Source organism: Cupressus sempervirens, chromosome 2 (genome assembly GCF_028749045.1).
Source record: "Cupressus sempervirens isolate cs-2001-9-10 chromosome 2, ASM2874904v1, whole genome shotgun sequence".
NCBI lineage: Eukaryota > Viridiplantae > Streptophyta > Pinopsida > Cupressales > Cupressaceae > Cupressus > Cupressus sempervirens.
The window spans coordinates 130903925-130926385 of NC_143119.1; the positions used below are offsets into that span (position 1 = coordinate 130903925).

The 22461-nt window shown below is 33.4% G+C and overlaps 1 protein-coding gene across 1 annotated transcript; it reads left to right on the forward strand.

The window, feature by feature from the left end:
• Positions 1 to 19056: 19056 nt before the first annotated feature.
• On the forward strand, positions 19057 to 21542 carry LOC149571389 (putative pectinesterase/pectinesterase inhibitor 38). Its single transcript, XM_089815689.1, has 2 exons — positions 19057 to 19969; positions 20872 to 21542. Exons 1-2 carry the CDS (start codon positions 19057 to 19059, stop codon positions 21540 to 21542), a joined length of 1584 nt encoding a protein of 527 aa, XP_089671815.1.
• Positions 21543 to 22461: the final 919 nt, after the last annotated feature.

Genomic DNA, 22461 nt, shown 5'->3' on the forward strand with positions numbered 1-22461 from the left:
GGGGTTCATAGGTCACCCTATGACCTCTTTTGACCCATAAGAATGATTCTAATATCTTCCTAAGGGCCCTAGGACCCCTAAGAACATAGGTCATCATGTAGTTGGTCAAAGGGGGTCATAGGTCACCCTATGAGCACCTTTGACCCATAAGAATGATTCTAACATGTTCCTAGGTGCTCTAGGACCCCTAGTGACATATGTCGTCATGTAATGGGTCTAAGGGGGTCATAGGTCAAGCTATGACCCCTTTTGACCCATAAGAACAATTTTAATATCTCCCTAGAGGTCCCAGGAACACTAGGGACATATGTCATCATGTAATGAGTCGAAGGAGGTCATAGGTCAACCTATGAACCTCTTGGATGCATATGAATGATTGTAATATGTCCCTAGGGGTCTTAGGAACCTTAGGGACATATATCATCATGTAATGGGTCGAAGAGGGGACATATATCATCATGTAATGGGTCGAAGTAGGTCATAGGTGAACCTATGACCCCTTTTGACCAATATAAACGATTCAAATATGTCATTAGGGGTCCTAGGACCCTTAGAGACATATGTCGTAATGCAATGGGTCATGAATGATTCTAATATGTCCCTAGGTGTCCTAGGACCCCTAGGCACATATGTCATCATGTAATGGGTTGAAGGGGATCATAGATCAATCTATGACCACCTTTGACCCATATTAACAATTCTTATATGTTCCTAGGGGTGCTAGGACCCGTAGGGACATATGTCATCATTTAATGGGTGGAAGGGGGTCAAAGGTCACCCTATGACCCCCTTTGACCCATACGAACGATTCTAATATGTCCTTAGGGGTCCTAAGACTGCTAGGTACATATTTCATCATTTAATGGGTCGAAGGGGATCATAGGTCAACCTACGAAACCCTTTGACCCATATGAAGCATTCTAATATGTCCCTAGGGATCTTAGGACCCCTAGGGACATATGTCGTTATGTAATGTGTTGAAGTGGGTTATAAGTCAACTTATGACCCCTTTTGATCAAGAAGAATGATTCTAATATGTCCTTAGGGGTCCTAGGACCCCTAGGGACATATGTCATCATGTAATGGGGCGAAGGGCGTCATAGGTCATCCTATGAGCCCCTTTGACCCATAACAATGATTCTAATATGTCGCTAAGAATTCTAGGACCCCTAGTGATATATATCGTTATGTAATGGGTCTAAGGGGGTCATAGGTCAAGCTATGACACCCTTTGACCCCATAAGAATGATTCTAATATGTCCCTAGAGGTCCTAGGAACCCTAAGGATATATATCGTCATACAATGGGTTGAAGGGTGTCATAGGTGAACTTATGATCCCCTTTGACCTATATAAACAATTCTAATATGTGCGTAGGGATCCTAGGACCCCTAGGGACATATGTCGTCATTTAATGGGTCGAAGGGGGTCATAGGTCAACCTATGACCCCCTTTGACCCATATGTTGGAATCTAATATGTTTGTAGGGATGCTAGGACCTCTAGGGACATATGTCATCATGTAATATGTCGGAGGGGGTCATAGGTCAACTTATGACCCCCTTTGAGCTAAAAGAATGATACTAATATGTCCCTAGGGGTCTGAGGACCCCTAGGAAGATATGTCATCATTTAATGGGTTGAAGGGGGTCATAGGTCAACCTATGAGCCCCTTTGACCCATAAGAATGATTCTAATATGTCCCTAGGGATATATATCATCATTTAATGGGTCGAAAGGGCTAATAGGCCAACCTATGACCCCCTTTGACCCATATGAATGATTCTAATATGTCGCTAGGGGTTCTAGGACCCCTAGGGACATATGTAGTCATTTAATAGTTTGAAGGGGTTCATAGGTCACGCTATGACCCCCTTTGACCCATAAGAATAATTCTAATATCTCCCTAGGGGCCTTAGGACCCCTAGGAACATAGGTCATCATGTAATTGTTCAAAAAGGGTCATAAGTCAATCTATGACCCCCTTTGACCCATAAGAATGATTCTAATATGTCCCTAGGGGTTGTACGACCTCTAGGGACATATGTCATCATTTAATGGGTCGAAGGGGGTCATAGGTCAACCTATCACCCCCTTTGACCCATATGAAGCATTCTAATATGTCTTAGGGACATATGTCATCATGTAATGGTTTCAGTGACCTATGACCCCCTTTGACCCATTAGAATGATTTTAACATATGTTGTCATTTAATGGGTCAAAGGAGGTGATAGGTGAACCTATGACCCGATTTGAATTATATGAACAATTCTAATATGTCCCTAAGGGTCCTAGGACCCCTAGGGACATATGTCATCATGTAATGTGTTCAAAGTGGTCATAGGTCAACCTTTGACTCCCTTTGACCCATACAAATGATTCTAATATGTCCCTAGGGGTCTTAAGATCTCTGAGAACATATGTCATCATTTAATGTGTCAAATGGGGTGATAGCTCTACCTATGACCATCTTTTATCCATATTAACAATTCTAATATGTCCCTAGGGGTCTTAGGACCCCTAGGGACATATGTCGTCATCTAATGGGTCAAAGGTGGTCATAGGTCAACATATGACCCCCTTTGACCTATATGAATGATTCTAATATGTCCCTAAGGGTCCAAGGATCCTTAGGTACATATGTCATCATTTAATGGGTCATGAATGATTCTAAGATGTCCTTAGGGGTCATCGGACCCCGAGGGACATATGTCATCATGTAATGGTTCAAAGGGGGTTATAGGTCAACTTATGACCCCCTTTCACCCATAAGAACAATTCTAATATGTCCCTAGGGGTCTTAGGACCCCTAGAAACACATGTCATCATTTAATGGGTCGAAGGAGGTCATAGGTCAACCTATGACCCCCTTTGACCCAGATGAATGAATCTAATATGTCCCTAGGGGTCCTAGGACCTCTAGGGACATATGTCATCATGTAATATGTCAAAGGGGGTCATAGGAGCCATAAGAACAATTTTAGTACATCCTTAGGGAGATATGTCATCATTTAATGGGTTAAAGGGGGTCATAGGTTAATGTATGACTCTCTTTGACCCATATAAAGCATTCTAATATGTCCTTAGGGGTCCTAGGACCCTTTTGTACATATATTGTCAAGTAATTGGTCGAAGGGGGTCATAGGGTGACTTATGACCCCTTTTGACCCATTAGAAGGATTCTAATATGTCCTTAAGGTTCTTAGGACCCCTAGGGACATATGTCATCATGTAATGGGTCGAAGGGGGTCATAGGTCATCCTATGACCCCCTTTGACCCTTAAGAACAATTCTAATATGTCCTTAGGGGTCCCAGGACTCCTATTGACATATGTCATCATTTAATGGGTTGAAGGGGGTCATAGGTCAACCTATGACCACCTTTGTCCCATAAGAATGACTCTAATATGTCCCTAGGTGTCTTAGGACCCGTAGGGACATATGTCATCATTTAATGGGTCAAAGGGGGTCATTGGTCAACCTATGACCCCCTTTGACCCATATTAATGATTCTAATATGTCCCTAGGGATCCTAGGACCCCTAGGGACATATGTCATCATGTAATGGGTCGAACAAGGTCATAGGTCAACCTATGACCCCCTTTGACCCATATGAATGATTCTAATATGTCTTTAAGGATCCTAGGACCCCTGAACACATATGTCATCATGTAATGGGTCAAAGGGGGTCGTAGGTCAACCTAGGACCCCCTTTGACCCATATGAACAATTCTATATGTCATCATTTAATGTGTCGAAGGGGGTCATAGGTCAACCTATGACCCCCTTTGACCCATATGAAGCATTCTAATATGTTCCTAGGGGTCCTAAAACCCCTAGGGGCATATGTCATCATGTAATGGGTCAGAGGGGGTTATAGGTCAACCTATGACCCCCTTTGACCCATAAAAATTATTCTCAACCTTTGACACCCTATGACCCATATGAAGCATTCTAATATGTCCTTAGGGGTCCTAGGACTCCTATGGACATATGTAATCATGTAATGTGTTGAAGTGGGTCATAAGTCAACCTATGAGCCTCTTTGACCCATAATAATGATTGTAATATGTCCCTAGGCGTCCTAGAACCGTTAGAAAGATATGTCTTCATGTAATGTGTCAAAGGGGGTCATAGGTCACCCTATGAGCCCGTTTGACCCATAAGTATGATTTTAATATGTCCCTAGGGGTCATAGGACCCCTAAGGACATATGTCATCATTTAATGGGTCAAAAGGGGTCATAAGTCAACCTATGGCCCCCTTTGACCCATATGAAGCATTCTAATATGTCCTTAGGGGTCTTAGGACCCCTAGGGACATATGTCATCATGTAATGTGTCAAAGGGGGTCATAGTTCACCCTATGACCCCATTCAAACCATATGAAAGATTCTAATATGTCCCTAGGCGTCTTAGGATGCTTAGGGACATATGTCATCATGGAATATGTCCAAGGGGGTCATATTTCACCCTACGATCCCCTTCGACACATATGAATGATTCTAATATGTCCCTATGGGTCTTAAGATTCCTAAGGACATATGTCATCATGGAATGTGTCCAAGGTGGTCATAGGCCACCCTATGACCCCCTTCAACCCATATGAATGATTCTAATATGTCCCTATGGGTCCTAGGACCCCTAGGGACATATGTCATCTTGTAATATGTCGAAAGGGTTCATAGGTCATCCTTTGACCCCCTTCGACCCATATAAACTATTCTAATATGTCCCTAGGGGTCCTAAGATCCCTTAGGGATTTATATCGTCACAGAATGTGTCGAAAGGGGTCATAGGTCATCATGTGAGCCCTTTCAACCCATATAAACGACTTCAATAGAAATAATCTAGTAAAAATAATAATATTATATATATATATATATATAATATTTATAGATTATAATAATAATAACATAATATATTATTATATATTAATAACATAAGTCATAATATTAATAATATATTATAGATTATAATTTACATATGATAATAATATATTATGTATATATTATATATTACGTTATTATATTTAATAAATTAACAGTAAAAATAATAATAATATATTATAATAATATATATTACATTTATAGATATTAATAGATTATATATTATATCTTTATGTTACATTATCTATATATATAATATTATATAATATTATATTATTAGATAATATATAAATTATATATTATTTTATATATAATAATTATGTTATTATATTATATATTTATAGATTATATATTATATCTTTACACATTTCATAACTCAAATTAGTTATATCACTTACAAATTCATTTTTCCCTCTAATTTTTGTGCCTTTTCCTTCCAATTTTTATGTCGCCGGTATCGGTTATCAGATCTCATATCTGATATCCGATATGAGATCCGATATCCGATATGAGATTGAATATCTGATCTCATATCGAATATCCGATCTCAAATCAGATATCTGATAAGGCTTGGGGATAAATTTTCATGTTTGGTATTTGGATAGGTGAAAAAAAGGCAGAGTGGATTTTGAAGTGCTTTTAGACGTGTTCAAACTCTATTTTTTTTACATCACCAATTTTTGGCACACCATGATCCTGCACATATCCACTTGGCCTTGACTAGCTCAAGTCCTTCTGTGTGACCCAACATCAACTTACTATGATTGACTTGACATTCATTGACCTTGGCTTACATATGGATAGTTGGTAACCATATACTTTCTCCTCTCATATAGAGCTCGACATATATAAGATTACTTACAAGTCTAACAAATACATTACTTAACCTCTATAGAGTACCTTGGTCACAATGATGACTGACTAACTCTGCCTTCTATATGACTAAGTTTTTGACACTTATAAACAACAAAACTAAAGAGATCAGCAAATTTCTTCTCTTATTTTGAGAATAATTATTATGTGCAGCAAGTTGTCTTGGATGATTTCATTGGTTTCTTGATGGATTCAACTTTATTTGGATGAGATTATTGGATAAATGAGACATTATCTTCTTCATGGCCTCAAACTCACAAGCCAAATTGTTCTTGAGTTTAGAAAATGGGAAAGTCTTCTTCTCAAATAATGCAATCTTTTGGGGCTCAAACCCTAAATATGTGATTGTTGGTAGAAGAACAATAGTAACATGTTGCAATAAAGGCATTGGATTCAATAGGGGCATTTCATTGGGTATAGTAGGCACTTTGGTTGTAAGTGTTGGTATGGTTGTATTATTCAAAATGAAGGGAGATATAAAGTTTCCTCCACCATGGGAATCTATTTTCTTTGTGAATGTAATGACCTCTTTGAAGACCTTCTCAAGGGTATCAATGTCACTAGGAAGGTGCCTTCTTAGAAAAATAAAACTTAATGAATTCATTGTTCCCAAATAGATATGGATGATAGCCTCTTGGGTGACAATGTAAGGGGAGTCCATTCTTTGATACATCCTATATAAGAAATGGCTAAATTACAAAATAGACTCATGGGGATCTCTCTTAATTGAGATCAATGTAGACCTTAAATTGTGCCTGGAAATTTCTCTCAAAAGAGTTCCATTCTATGATTGATGTGTTGATAACAATTATTCAAGTGTATATTGTCATTGATGTTACACAAATGTTATACTCTTATTGAGAACTTCCAGTTGGAACTGAGTTCATAAGACTCCAATATTCATTGAGAAAAAGTTCATATGAAGAGAATTTAAGGAATTCCTATGTAAACTGAGTCAAGTTGGTTACCAAGGAGCTCAGTTGTAACCAAGTGACCTAGTTCTAGCCCACATTCAATAGATTAGTTTTATCCATTTTTTTGTTTTATGCAAGCTGACTTGACATTGGATTTCATATATATGAAAGATCAAGATGTGGATTGAAATATGAAAAAAAGTGAAGAAGCTAAGACGTGAATAGAAAAGGATATTCAATTTAAAAGGAGAGAATCCAAGGAGCAACAAAGAACATTCTGATCAAGGAGGATCTAAAGGATAAGTTATAATAGTGATCTAAATTTGCAGTCCAGTTGCTTCATAAATGAGGTCAATCATTGCTACTCTTGAACAATTATAGTAGTGAAGTAAACTCTTAACATAGTTGAATTAACCATCATTTTGTAAATCCTCTAACCAGGTGGCATTTCTAGATTGAAGTGTCTTAAGACCTCTAAAAAGGCCTCTCATAACAAGGTGATTTAAATCCTTTAACAAGGTCACACCTAATAGTATGTTTTGTAACTTTTAGTAGGGTTGGCTCCTAACAAGGCTCACTTCAAAAGAGTGAAAAGTTGAAGCTAGTTGCATTAGTGGTTTCCTAAATTTGGTTTCCACATTAAAAATTGGTGTCTCAAGTGTTCATGTTATTTTATTACTACTTTATCTTTCTACAACTAAGTTACTAGGGTTAATACACATTAATATATTAGATTGCTTTGTTAACTGAGTTACAATGTATATCTAGTTCTAGTCAAGCTATAAGTTTAAAGGAAGCTAAACATTGACACCTAAGGGATTTGAAATTATTTTAGTGGTAACTTATTCACACCTCCCCTCTCATTTAATCCTCTTATATTTATAACATGATGGTGGTGGAAGATTGAGGTACCGATTGAATATCATTTTACCTAAAGTGTAAGGGAACAAGCGTAGACCATATCCATTTACTGAATTTGCTTCATGTTGCAGATTTCCTTGAAAATATTGATATTCTATTACATTGTTTTTTATTCTCCATAGATGAACCATGGGTAGAAATTTTCATATTTTTTGGGAAATTCATGTTGCTTCCCAACAATGTTCAATGGTGAATTTTTCAAGTTGAAGAAAGTTATTATTCATGATGGTTGAAGCTAACTTTGTCATTGGTGAGAGTTAAGAAAAATGGTTTAAAGAGGGGTAGTGTACTATGAAGTAGATTATGATGATGATGGAGTATGTGGCAAAAATAGATGGAGTTTAGGGGTCCCTTTGTCATTTCAAAGTTTATGAAAATTCTTGAGCTCTAGGAGATTGCGTATGCTAGGTGAAGACCTCAATGCTCATTGAAAGAGAGACAATAAATCAAGATTTTCTAGTTTGTGCACCTCTAGAGTTGTGCACTTATGCACCTATCCACCTTCATAGTTGTGAACCTTTAGAGTTGTAAAATTGTAGAACTAATCCCCTCCTAGTGTCACCTCTATTGAATAGTCATTTTGCATGATGAAAATGATAGATGATTTATCTCTTGAATAGATGATCAAGTAACCAACTCCAAGGTTCCAGATAATTATTTTTCAACCTACTAGGTAGCCCAATTGAAAATAAATGTGTATATTCAAAAGGAGGCCTTTGCTGGTATTTGCAACTCCTAAAGAACTTGAAGAAACGTAACCACAAGAAGATGTATATTTTGTATTTTGTTAAAGATTTAATGATGAATTCCAATTCTAATAATGAAACTATATAAATTTCTATTATAACCACATGTTCAAAAAAAAATTATTGGGATGCGGTAGCAAGAAATTAAAGTAAATTACTGATAATTATGAAATTTCTAATGGACATAAGTCATAATTACAATGCATCTATGAATTAAATCTTCAAAATAATCAAGTAGAAAACCAATGAAATCAAGAGAAACATGTCCTTAACTCCACCAATACAATTATCAAGGAACTAAATAAAACTAAAGGATATTTCATGATTCATAAAATGATGTAGCCACTAAAAGCACATGCACATGAGACAAATCACTATACAAGAACTCAAAGGTATCCTTTCTCTAATTCCTCACAACAAAGCAATTTATAAGAAAATATAGAAAAACACCAAAACAAATTGATTGCACAAGCATTAACATACACCAAAACTATTGGCTCCATTCCTATTCATGAACATAAAATTCATCAAGGAAATGCACATTCTAGCAAGAAACACTACACATAAAATGAGAGCATTAATAGTGTACTTTATTGCATCAAAATATGGGCCTTGAATAATTATTACATTTCTATATAAATATAAGAAACCTCGTCCTTCATGCAATTTTTAGATCTAGGGCCTTTTCCTTGTAAAAAGAATGTTAAAAATATCTTTGATGTTTATAATATTGATACTTTAACAAATTATCTTGTGTATAAAGAGGAATTCTAAGAGTTAAAGCCTTCTTCCTAAACACCTATGCATACTCTTGCATAGACTGCCCTTTACCTTGTTTCAGATTTTGCCAATCCATAATGGCTTGTTGCATATGATCCAAAGGATAAAACTATTTCTTCAAAGCATAAGTAAATTCATACCAAGATGAAATGATTTTATCATGTGTCGCAAGATCATCCTAGATCTTACTCTCCCACCAGACTAATGTAGTACCTCCATTTTGAGAGTAGCTAGTTGGATTCTAAAAGAATCATCCAAAAAAAATTGAACCTTGCAGTACACTTCAATCTGCTTAGGTTAGTTATCTAGTCTTTCTACATCCAAGTTGCCATTATATATGGGCAAATCAAATTTCACATCAATTTTTAGCAAAGATGCATTAACTTTCACATGTTGTTTCTTTTTAGAAGAACTAAACAACTTATAAGAAGAGGATGAGGAGGAAGAAGATGAAGAAGATGGGGATGAAGGTTTAGGATGGTCACTACCACCTCCTACTCCTTTGCCTTTTTCATCTTTTGAAGAATAATTAACTTCTTCTTTCTTCCTAGCCTTGTTTGTCTTTCTCAACTATTGCTCTTGCCTTTCTTGAAGAAGAATGTTCACCAAAGCTTTCAATTCCACAAAAAGCTCACTTGAAGGCTTTTGCATTGAACTCAAAAAGTTTTTGTTCAGATGCCATGACTCGTGAAAAATATCTTCTTTTCCAAATCTCTAAATTGAACTCTACAAGTTCACCTTCTCCTTGTTTCAACTTGAACCTAGGTAGTTAACATTCACCACCAACAATTTTCTACAAAATAGGCTTTGTTACTAAACTTGATATGTAAACAAGGATATACAAATTTTATAACTTTAATCCAAATATAAATTTAATCCCTGATCTAGGCAGTAATTGCATGGTATGTATTTTAAACCATTGAAATTACAAGAAGAATCATGCTTAAACACTTAGTTAAATAATGTGCTTAATGTACATAAAAGAGAATAATAATAAAAGAAACTTAAATGGATGAGAGAATAAGAAAGAGCATAAAGAGACACAAACAATTTGATATGGAGTTCATCCAAGTAGGACTACATCTCCAGGTCCCCTTCTCAATTGGGGAACCACTTTATTAATTCCGACATGAAAAAAACTTTGTTACAAAATCTAAGCTTTGAGCATTCATAGCCTCTCCTATGCACTTAAAGACAATACACAATGCCTCTGTGCTTATAATCTCTCACAAGGAAAAATTATTCCTTCCTTTACAAAATTTTTCTCCACTGAAATTCTCCAAACGCAATGCCTTTACAAAGGGGCTATCACCCATCTAAATGCATAAAAATTAGCTAAATTAGGTGACAACAAATTAACAACCTTGTAACTCCCTTTACATGGAAATTTTTAACCTTTTCCAATGAAAATCTTATCCCCATCTTATAAATAAAGGTTAGTTTTAACAATAACCCTTATTTAAATAAGTTTGGTAGCTAAATAATTTTAAATAATACATGCCACTAGAAAATATTTGAATTTAAAAATAGTGTAATGGTAGACAATACTTTTAGGAGTTGGATGGTTAGAAGTTCGACCTCCAATATAACATGTACTATTTTCCAAATAACAACAAAATATCACATACACAAAATTTTGAAATTGAAGGAGGGCATTTGAATCCTAAAATTCAAGGGGCATGAGAAAGTAGGTCTTCTCACCCATGGGTCCTCATTTCCCTAGCTTAGCAAGCTCAAAGATAATGCCAATTAAAACAAAGTATTGAATGATGTCAATGTTAATTGCATTTTGAATTGGTAGTGATTCATAATAGAAAGTGGGATCTTTCTTGTTTGAATCCCATAAATACCCCATTTTTCTTGACCAACCTATTACATCATGCTAACAACATCAATAGCTATTTGATTCTATCGATTGGAAAACTTTGTTTAGTCATAACTTTTGCATGCAGACTTGGATTTTTTCTATTCAAACTGTGTTAGAAAGCTTTCGATGAGATCTTCAATATGAAACCCATTGTTGACCACTTTCGTGATGGTCAAATTTTACCTCTTATTTATAACTCAACCTCTAGTTAGTCAATTTGTCTAGAACTTTTGACCAAGTATAATTTTTCTCCATGACCTCTTTACGATGTGATTCAAGTTGTGTCAAGATCATATTAGCAAGCTCTAGTCAATGATGTTGATTCTGCAAGATTCTAAGACTGTGAAAATTTTAGGCCTTCTAGATCCACTTAGATCATATGATCTTTCTAATATTTTAGGCCCATTTTCAAACTTGTGAACCTACACACCTTGCACACTTGCTTGCCTTGGAGACCTATGTAAGATGCACAATTCACCAAAAATTGAAGTTTCTAAATTTGAAAATGGTTTCTAGATTTTTTTCAATGAAGTCTAGGACCTCTCTTGTGTACTTATTTTTTATCCTTTTGATGATTTATTCCTTCCCTATAGTCCAACATTGGCATGGAATTGAACTCCTTTTTCCTTTTTAACCTCAACTTCTAAAGATGCGTGTGTTGAATTTGCACATTTAATGTCATAGAAATCTGCATGAAAATAATAAAAGTCATTAAGTAAGAAGGTTGATGAAATTTTTGGCATCACATTCTATGATGAGCTTTTGATAAGTGCTATCCATAGGCAATAAAACCATATGGTAAGCATCAAAAAATTGCCCCACATTAGCCATCAAAGATCTAATATTTACTAAATACTCCAACATCTCACCTGTCATGTTACATGTGAAGCCACACCACTCACCTGACCTGAGTTACTCATTGATGACCCATAAAATTTTAAGTTCACCCATCCAAGAGCAAGGAGGCCTTCTAAATCTTTAATGTTAATGATTCAAAAAAAGACCAAATTGTCAAATATAAAATTATTTCTAAGTGAAGTATCTTTGTAATATAAATAAATAAAGTTTTTATCTAGGTTAATGATACTTTCCTAGTCCTTGAAGGCCTCCTAATACAAACTGGAAATGTCAAATTAATGAAAGGATTGTATCCATGCTATTTCATAAATAATCCACGGCCTTTGGAATAATCACACAATCCCTCTTTAAAAATCTTATTCACCATAGATGTTATGTCATTTTTAGCATTAGTTAGATAGTTAATTCTATCATAAAATGCATTGTATGTTGGATATAGATGTAGATTAAGGATTATGCAATTCTATTGGAGATACTTATCCTCAAGAGTCTTATGACCCTATAATTTATCCTACAATTTCAAACTCATTTCTATTGAAATATTTAGGATGGTAGGGTTTAAATTGTTTTACACAATGGATCAAAAGATGTGGATCCACTTTTGGAGCGTTTGAGTTAGATATTATCCACAAATAAGTTTGATTATGCCAGATCCAAACCCTTGAGTTTTTCTTATTAAAGGGATAATACAAATTCCACCATTCCTTTCCTCTCCTTTATGAATAGCTAGGATACACTCTTTTTGTGCATGATTTCCCCTCTATCTTTTGATACTTTACCATCCCTCATTATCAATTTCATCATTATTTCTAGGAGTAGAGTTACACTTCCACTTCTCTCTAATGTGATCTTTACTAATAGGTATTGATCCAAGAATGATAAATAAAAACTTATTTCACTTTGGATGCTAGCTAAATGGTGATTGGGAACCCTAATTCCTATTAAATAAAATCTCTATGTTTGGGTATAGGTATAACAAAACTTCCTCTTAGACTTTTTTATTATCCTTGACTATCACATCAATGCAAGTCTACTTGTCAATAATTGCAAAGAAGATTCCATTGAGATGGGAGTGCCTCATGTTTGATGGATATTTTTTGTCAATATTGTTTGACTTCATCGCAAGAGAATTATTATTTTTGCATATTCATGATCAAGGTCATTTAAATTTTTTTTTTTATTGTAACAACTTTCAATTAAGTATATATATTCAATTAGCATATCTATAATTTAACTTTATATATATATATATATATATATATATATATATATATATATATATATATATATGTATATGTATATACATGTATATGTATATACATATATATATACATACATATATATATACATATCTATATGTATATATATATATATATATATATATATATATATATGTATGTATGTATATGTATATATATATACATATACATACATGTATATATGTATTTACATATACATATATATATGTATATGTATATATATATACATATATACATATATGTATATGTATATATATATATACATATACATACATGTATATATGTATATATATATATACATATACATATATATATGTATATGTATATGTATATGTATATATATATACATATACATACATATATATATATGTATATATATACATATAGATATATATATACATATATGTATATACATATGTATATATACATACATATATATATACATATATGCATATACATACATACATATATATACATATATATACATATACATATATATACATATACATATATATACATATACATATATATATATATATATACATATACATATACATATACATATACATATACATATACATATATATATATAAATATATATATAAATATATATATATATATATATACATATACATATACATATATATATACATATACATATACATATATATACATATACATATACATATATATACATATACATATACATATACATATACATATACATATACATATACATATACATATACATATACATATACATATACATATACATATACATATATATATATATATATATATATATATATATATATATATATATATATATATATATATAAACAATTTAAAATAAATTATAACTTATATAAAGCTAAAATAAAAATTAATATATTTTGACAATGTAAAAATTGATGTTATTCATAATCTAACAATAGATATTTTGTTCATTTTTCTTTCCCTAGAAGGAAATGTTGTTTAATAGAGACATTGTATTGTGGTCATGTATCATGATATATTTTGAGATTTTGATAGTTGTTATCTTGCCTATAGATCTTAGTTAGTGATACTCATGTAACATATTTTCTTTAGATGTACATTTAATTATGTCATTGATTTCTAAATAATATATTGGGTAGCTTCTATATGAAAATGAATTTTTCCATGTACATTACTATGTTGTGGTATGCATTTTCTTTATGTTTATTTATGTTAAATTTCTATTATTTTTGTAAAGATCTAAATGTTTTGCACAATTCCTTTCTCAAGACTAATCTTGGAGGATATTCTTCTACCTTAATTTTTTTACATTCCATTATGCCACTTTTAGAGATTAGAAAATTACACAGAAATATTTTTAAAAATTTAGAAAATTATAGAGAAATTATAGGGTGTAGTTCTCATGAAACAAGTATATGTAAATTATGTTTTTTTTTTCTTATTTAAAAATATCTTATCAATGACATGTATAGCTAGGGAAAAAATAGATAAATAATTATTTTTTATGTATATTTTCTTTCTTAAGGTTGACCTTATTATAATCCAATAATTTTTACCTCCCATGAAAACTTCACTATCATATCTACACCTTTTTGAAAAAAAATTACATATTCCTAAAGAGGAATCTCTCCTCTAGAGATCAATATATTTTTTTAATTTTTTGATATGATTTGTAACTACTTTTATTTTTATTTTTGAAGGAGCATCTTCTGAAATGTTACAATATTGACTTATAATATTTTGAAATTATAGCATATTATAACTAATGAAAACAATCTAAAATTTATATGATGATGATATTGAATCTTAGATTTACAAAAGGGTATTTTAGTTTCTAAAAAAAATTGAGATTTGATAGAGAAATGAGATTTGACCAAAATAGCTTTTGGTATTCTAAATGATGACACAACTCTATGCTAAAATGCAATTGGGCCAATCACGTAAATTACTTTTCTATAAATTGTTCTTCTATCTTAACTTTGTTACATCCCATTATGCCATTTTTAGGGATTTAAAAATTACAGAGAAGTATTTTTCTATACACAAATTAATGGTCAAGATACTTTTATGAATCTATTTAATCTTATTCATAGACTCTATCTCTTTCATGTATCATCTCTTTAATCTTAAATTTTTTTTTTTCATTGAGTAATAATTGGTTTGAATAAAATGCAATCGAGCCAATCAATTTGTTGGAAAATTAAAATTCAAATGAAGATAATATGAGAAGTTAAATTAAATAAAGCTTTCTTATTATAAATGTTTAAGACTATATTAAAGAAATTATTCAAAGTATGACCACTAATCTTGCTCTATAACATTGTATTCAATTAGGATTATTGTGACTTTTAAATAACTCTTTCACGCACACAAACTGAAAACCCAAATACTCTTAAAACTCTATTGCATCTTATTCATAATTTTTTTCTCTTTAACCTACTCTATATATTAGTCTAAATTTTTGAGCAACAAATTATAATTTTTTTTTGAAATATTAGAAAGCCAATCTTAGATTTTATGTGCAAGCTTAAAAGTTATCTTATTTGTTTCATGAGGCCAATCATTCTACAAAAAAAATATAAAAATTAAATTGAGATAATATAGTAAAAAAAATTAAGAAAAAACATATGATTATGTATCTCATTCTACTAAATTTTATCCTATTTGAAAATAAAACAATTATAAAAGAATACTTTTACATGACCATAATTTTGGAAATGTAAGAGTGTAACTAAGAAGAGAGAGGCAAATCAGTTATCGCAAAAATAATTCCTTGTCCCCTAGATGTCAATACAACCATTCATTGATCATGTAAAATTGTCTAGATCAGTTACTACTAGAATATTATTGATCTACTTGGTTAACAAAGAAATCTTAAGATTATTAATCACTTTTAACCTTTACTAACTTAGTTGCAAAACTATAAAGTATAAGAAAATGATATCAAGATTTAACATGGAAACCCAATTTGGGAAAAACTACCTTGCAACTAGTCATAATAGCTTTTACTCTTATCAAGTGAGCCTTGTTAGGAGCCAACCCTATTAAACGTTACGAAAGATACTACTAAGTATTACTTTGTTAGAGGATTTAGATCACCAAGTTAGGAGTGGTTTGGTTAGAGGTCTTTAAATACTTCAATCTTGAAATGTCACCTTGTTAGAGGATTTACAAAATGATAGTTAAGTCAAGTCTATTAAGATATTTATGAAACAACTTCCTTTGTAGATTCAAATCTCTATTGTAGCTTGATTGTTGGATCCTTATATGCTTTTGGGTGAGATTATGTGTTATTTTGACAGCATCAACGTTTTGGATCATACTCAATGATCCATCATCAGGATGAGAAAGCTAAGTGAAAATGCATTCTATTTTCACTTAGTCAACACTAGGATTGAATGCTCGGTTAACACTATGTCTCCTGTGATGCTCAACCACTCGGTCAATACTGCAAGTAGGAATCACTTTATTAACCAATTGATTAGTTAATACTGGAAGTCTTCTTTACTCGACTACTCGATTGATATTGAGAAATGCAAGGTTAATACTGCAAACTCTGCATTGCTCAGTTAATACTAACATTCCTGTAACATTAATGAAAACATACAATTGAAGAATTGTTTCCAACATATAATACATTTATTTATTTATTTTCTTATTCATAAATCTAATATATTTAATCTACTATACCTCTGATTAGTCCTTGCCTATTAATAGGCAATAAACTAACATTTTTAGTGATAGTCCCAATTAATTTTTACAATTAAAACTAGTGACTTTCAAAGGTTTAAAAATCATTTTAATTTTCAATCTCGAATTCCTATTTTTTGACTGACCAACAAAATTTTTACTAGGGGTAAAATTAGTCTCTACAATATTGTTCTAAAGTTATGAAAAATTGTCAAAAAAATTTAAACATTTGCCACATCTTGAAGCATCTAGAATTTTTAGCAATGACAATCACCCCATGGGCGTAACCCTTAAGCATTTGAGCAACACCATTTTTTCTTATTTTCCAAGAAAATTAGTGTATAATACTAGAAAATAGGTCAGTTGTAACTAATTTTGAGAAACCCAAAATCTAAGAATTACTTTTAAATACTATAGAGGCAACAAATTTTCTAAACTCTAACTTATGTTGGCTTAAATTGGCAGAATATATCTAGATTTAATGTTCAAAATAATTCCATTTGTAGGGAGAAGAAGGAAGGAGTCAGTTACCACCACAACTCTTGGTTCATGGTTACCAATCGTTCTTGAGATTTTTGCAGCAATTTGTAAAGGGGTTTTTGACAATACCTTGTAGGAAGGGAAAGCATGTCACAACACTTCCATGCATAAAATTATGTAGAGCATAGCTACCCACAAAATTTCCCCCATTTAATTCATCTCAACAGACCATATAGACTATATTTATGATTTCTCATAGAGAGATTGGGTGATGCACATTTAGGTAGTTTATTTATGATTTCATATGTGCATGTTTTGAAGGAAAAAAAATATCAGTTCCATTTCAGAAGCTTGAGGATGCCTAAATTTTGGGCAACAACTAGACACATAAAAAGCAATTGTTGTGTCTCCTACAAAAGTAGAACTTCAAACCATATTATCGTTTGCATAAACATAGAAGTGAGATTTTTAGGAGTAAAGGAATTTAAATCTATCTTCTTCTCAAAGCTTCTATATGCATTTTATATAACATGTGCTACCATAATAGTCTTTGATCACTTTGTAGTCCACAACACTCCTTAAAAACAACATTTTAAATCATTTTTATTATTTAGTTTTTGTCGAATTGTTGGTTTGGTAAATATATGTGTAAACTACTTTTCTATAAAATTTGAATAGTTTTCTTAACAAACAACATTTCACAATATTTAAAATCTTTTGTTTATTTTAAAATTCATGAATTTTTAAATATTTGTAAATTCTAAAATTAAAATTATTCATCTTAATATTTGTTATTTTGAAAAAGAATATGATAAAAATATTGTTTACTATAAATAGTAATGATTAAATATAAGTTGTCTTCCTTAAATTTCATTTAAACTAGTAAAATAATTACTTATATCTATAATGTAGTTTTACCGTAAATGTATTTTTTCAATTCCTTTTTTCATCTTTTCTATATAAATCATTAAAAATCTGACAAATTAAACTAAATTTTATTCAATTTAAAATAATTGTCAATTACTATTAAATGTTTACAAGCAAATTATAGTAAAAACTATATTTTTGTTAGACAATCTACTCACAAATAGAAAATAGTGATCTTCTTAAATAATTTATATATTATCAACAATATTACCTATCAAGAAAATGACTTTAATGCTTTGGTGATAAATTATTGATAGCCTTTGTTTATATTTTCTATTCAAATCACTATGCTTCAACAAAAAAATCTATTTTTTATATTTTGCAAAAGGCACTCTAGCTCTTTAATAGCTCTTGTCTAAATAGGTCTCATTTTGTTAGAGAAGTACTTGACAATTATAAATATTTCAGAAATGACCTTACATTTTATGTAGATGGTTAGGGGTAGTCTTGTACGGAATGGGGCCAATAAATATAGGCTAGATAAAAAAGCAAGTCAAGCTAGCACGGTAACCACAATCAAAGAAAAACTTCTATTAAAGGTGATTGAAACCAGCCGCCCTTTCCTATCATACCAACTCACTCCTAATCGGGCCTTTGAATGGCGAAATCCTTTCAGATCCCTATCTTTTGGCAGCTTCAAACGCATCCTCAGTCATCTTCGGCTTTAAACGAATCTCTTTTGTTTAGCGATTTTCAATTTGCATTCACTCAAAAGACCTATTATAAGACCAATTAACAGTGGTCACCTCCACCAAAACATACAAGACCACTTCCAACGTCGTCTCCCCTGGTTATATAAATGAGCAAAAACCATACAATTTACTTAATTGAAAGTGAGAAGAATCAGGGAATAGAAAAATGGCCACAAGAAGATTATTCATTTTGAGCATGCTGACATCTGTCTTGTTTTCAAAAGCCCATAGCTATAGTCTTCGACCTGCTTGTGAATTGGCCGAGGATCCGAAGTCATGCCACTCTAGTTTGCTTCAAGCTGATCCGAGGTCATCTACAACTTCGCCCAAAAATCTCACCATAATTTCGTTGGAGAAATGTTTAAGTAGTGTTGAAAAGGTGTATGACCTAATTCCCCCTGTGGGTTGGGCAGGCGGAGCATTCCCTTCGTTAGATGTTTGCTCAACATTTTACGACCTTGCTATAAAACATTTGAAGAAGGCTCAGACAATATTGTCTCGCTCCAATTCAACTGATTTGAAATGGAGTATTGCAACCCACATTCAGACTTTACTCAGCGCAGCGCTTACTAATCAGCGGACCTGTACAACAGAGCTTCACTATGCCCACGTAAATCTCAGTCAGTTCACGTTCACTGAAAGTATGAAAGATGCTTCGGTGGCTGTGAGTCACAGTTTGGCTCTGGTTAACAAACGGTGGATCATGGGCAAGGCCCCTGTGCACCACAAGCGACGTCTGTTAAGTGACGGAGATGATCTGAGGGGGGGTGAAGATGGGTTTCCTTTGTGGGCGTCTCGAAAGCTTTTGCAAAGTTGGGAAACTTCTGACAGGGACGCGGTCGTCGCGCAAGACGGGAGCGGGCATTACAGGACGATAGCAGACGCCATTAGAGCTGTTCCTTCGAATAATCGGCGCAGTTATGTCATCCATATCAGAAGAGGAGTATACAGAGAGAACATCATGGTGCCCTATGACAAACCTAATATTGTGTTTGTGGGAGATGGCGTCGACCGCACTGTCATTACTACTAACAAAAACACCGCCGACGGAATTTTGACGCCCAACACTGCGGCTGCGGGTATGGCTCTTGTTTATTTATTAGTGATGTGTGTTCGTCGATATTGAAATTTTTATTTTATTTGGGATTCAAACTAGTTAATTCGTTTTTGGTCTATAGTAAAGTTGATTGATTCACAAAGAGTACTCGGTGATGAAGTTTTGCTGAGTGCAAGGCTCCAACATTGTAAGGGATGAGGTCGGGATAGTGGCTGGGTGATTTTGACAGTGTGGATGACCTTCAGTTCTTCGCTCTAAGCTAAAGAGGTGCACCTGTGGGCCTGTACCAGATTCCTAAATCTTCCATCAGAAAATAAAAAATCTAGTTAATTCTCAACATTTCTTTAAGATAGTTAGGTTTAAAATATTTGTAATTAATTATTGTAAAAATTGATAAGTAGGATAAATTTTTCAAGTAAGTTAAATTACCCTATTGCTATCAAGGTTTCAATTCTAATAACAATATCATAATTGGACCTCTTGTGGAAAATATCTCCTAATTATCAATTGATGAGCTTAAGCTCCTTTCTAAAGAATGGTTCATAAGGAACAACACTTGGTGAAGGTTTTACAAACGGGATTGCAAGTAGTGTGGGTTTAAGTATGAAGGAAACTCTCTAGTTAAGTGCGCTCAAGTTGGAGTAGTACCGGGAAGTCTGGGTGCTTCACCTATGTGAAGATCACCTAGATCCATTTAATACAAAGTGTTCTATTAATTCTCTTGAGAGATGATTCATGTGAATCATTACTCGGTCAATGAATTTGACTTAACACCAACCAGCTAAATGCGTACTCCTAGCAAATACTCCTAGCAATATAATAATATTCTAAAGATGATTATTAGAGCTTCAGTTTAAATTCTACGACGTATTTACTTCTAAATAAACGTTTTTTCTAAGTTAGTTGAGTATATCATTTGTGCAGCTGTGTTTGCGAACGGATTCGTGGCTCTGGACATAACATTTCAGAACACGGCAGGTCCACAAAAAGATCGGGGACTTGCAATGCTGATGCAATCAGACAAGGCAGTCCTATACCGTTGTAGGCTCGATGGCTACGAAGACACACTATTCGCGTATGCCATGCGTCAATTCTACAGAGAGTGCGAGATCTATGGAACCATTGACTTCATCGCAGGCAACCCACAGGCAGTCTTCCAAAGATGCCGCATTTATATAAGAACGCCCATCTTCGGTGCGGAAAACGTGATCACAGCTATGAACAGAGTAAGCGCGCACGAAAACACGGCAATGGTTTTGGACAAGTGTACAGTGACGTGGTCCCCGGACGCTGCTAGTCGCACAGTGCCGACTTTCCTGGGGAGGCCGTGGGGATCCTACGCCCGTACAGTGGTCAGGAATTCTTATCTGGGAGATCTTATCGATCCACAGGGATGGCTTCCATGGGACGGTCGTGACGACTCGAGGACTGTAGCTTATGGGGAGTATAAAAACTCGGGACCCGGCGCTGATACTTCAAGACGACTCAAATGGCGTGGCATTCATGTGTTGAATGACGCCAGTGTTAGACCCTTCACTACATCTGCGTTGCTCCAGCTCCAGGATTGGTTGCCATCGGGAGTACCTGCTGATTGACGCAATCTCTAGCATTGGCAGTCCATAAATCCACCATTTTTTTTTAGCTTGATTTGATTCTATCAGTCCACGAAGTTGTGGAATTATAAGTTAATTATATATTTGTAATAGTTATTTCAATATATGTATTCTATTTGTATATATTGTGCTTAATAAAAAATTTATCTATAATATTGACTTATGTGGTGCGATATGTTTGGTTTGATTATAATTATTTCATGAAGTTATAGAATTATAAGTTTTTGATTATGGATTTTTTTTTTTTAAAAGGGAACCCAAAACTCTAAGAGTTACTACATCATATATAACATTTAAGTCCCCAAAAAAATTAGTGCATAACAGAACTAGCTCACCAATACAAAAACCAAGCAAAAGCCTACAACTAGGTCACTGAAGCCAATAATGAAAACAAAAATTAACACAAGAAACCAAAAAATGAGATCTACCAGAATGCTCGAGGTCACGCAAATTCCTTCACGAGATCCTCCTTGAGCTCTTTAATTCTAACAATGGCTTCTTTAAACTCTTCTTGACCATGAACAAAGCTTGCTGACTTTGTCTTTCTCGTTCTCGCTTTGGTACATTTCCCTAGACCTGTCGTGTTCCTAGTAGCATCAGACACCTCCAGATTGAGAGTCAACAACTTTCTAGCATTTTGATCCACTTTCCTCGCTAGCCTATTCAGGAAATCCATAGTCACCTCCATTAACCTGTAATAGTTGTTGGTGACACAATTAACTAGATTTTCCATTTTGTTAATTCTTTCCTTTAGATCCTCAAACCCTTTATCTTTATTACACTCATCCCCAACCTTATCCTTCTCACTCCCATCCACCATTCTACATTGAATTTCTTCCATCTTAGCTTGTAATTCTCTGCATTGAAAATTTAGCATGTTAATAGAGTCTACATCCTAAAA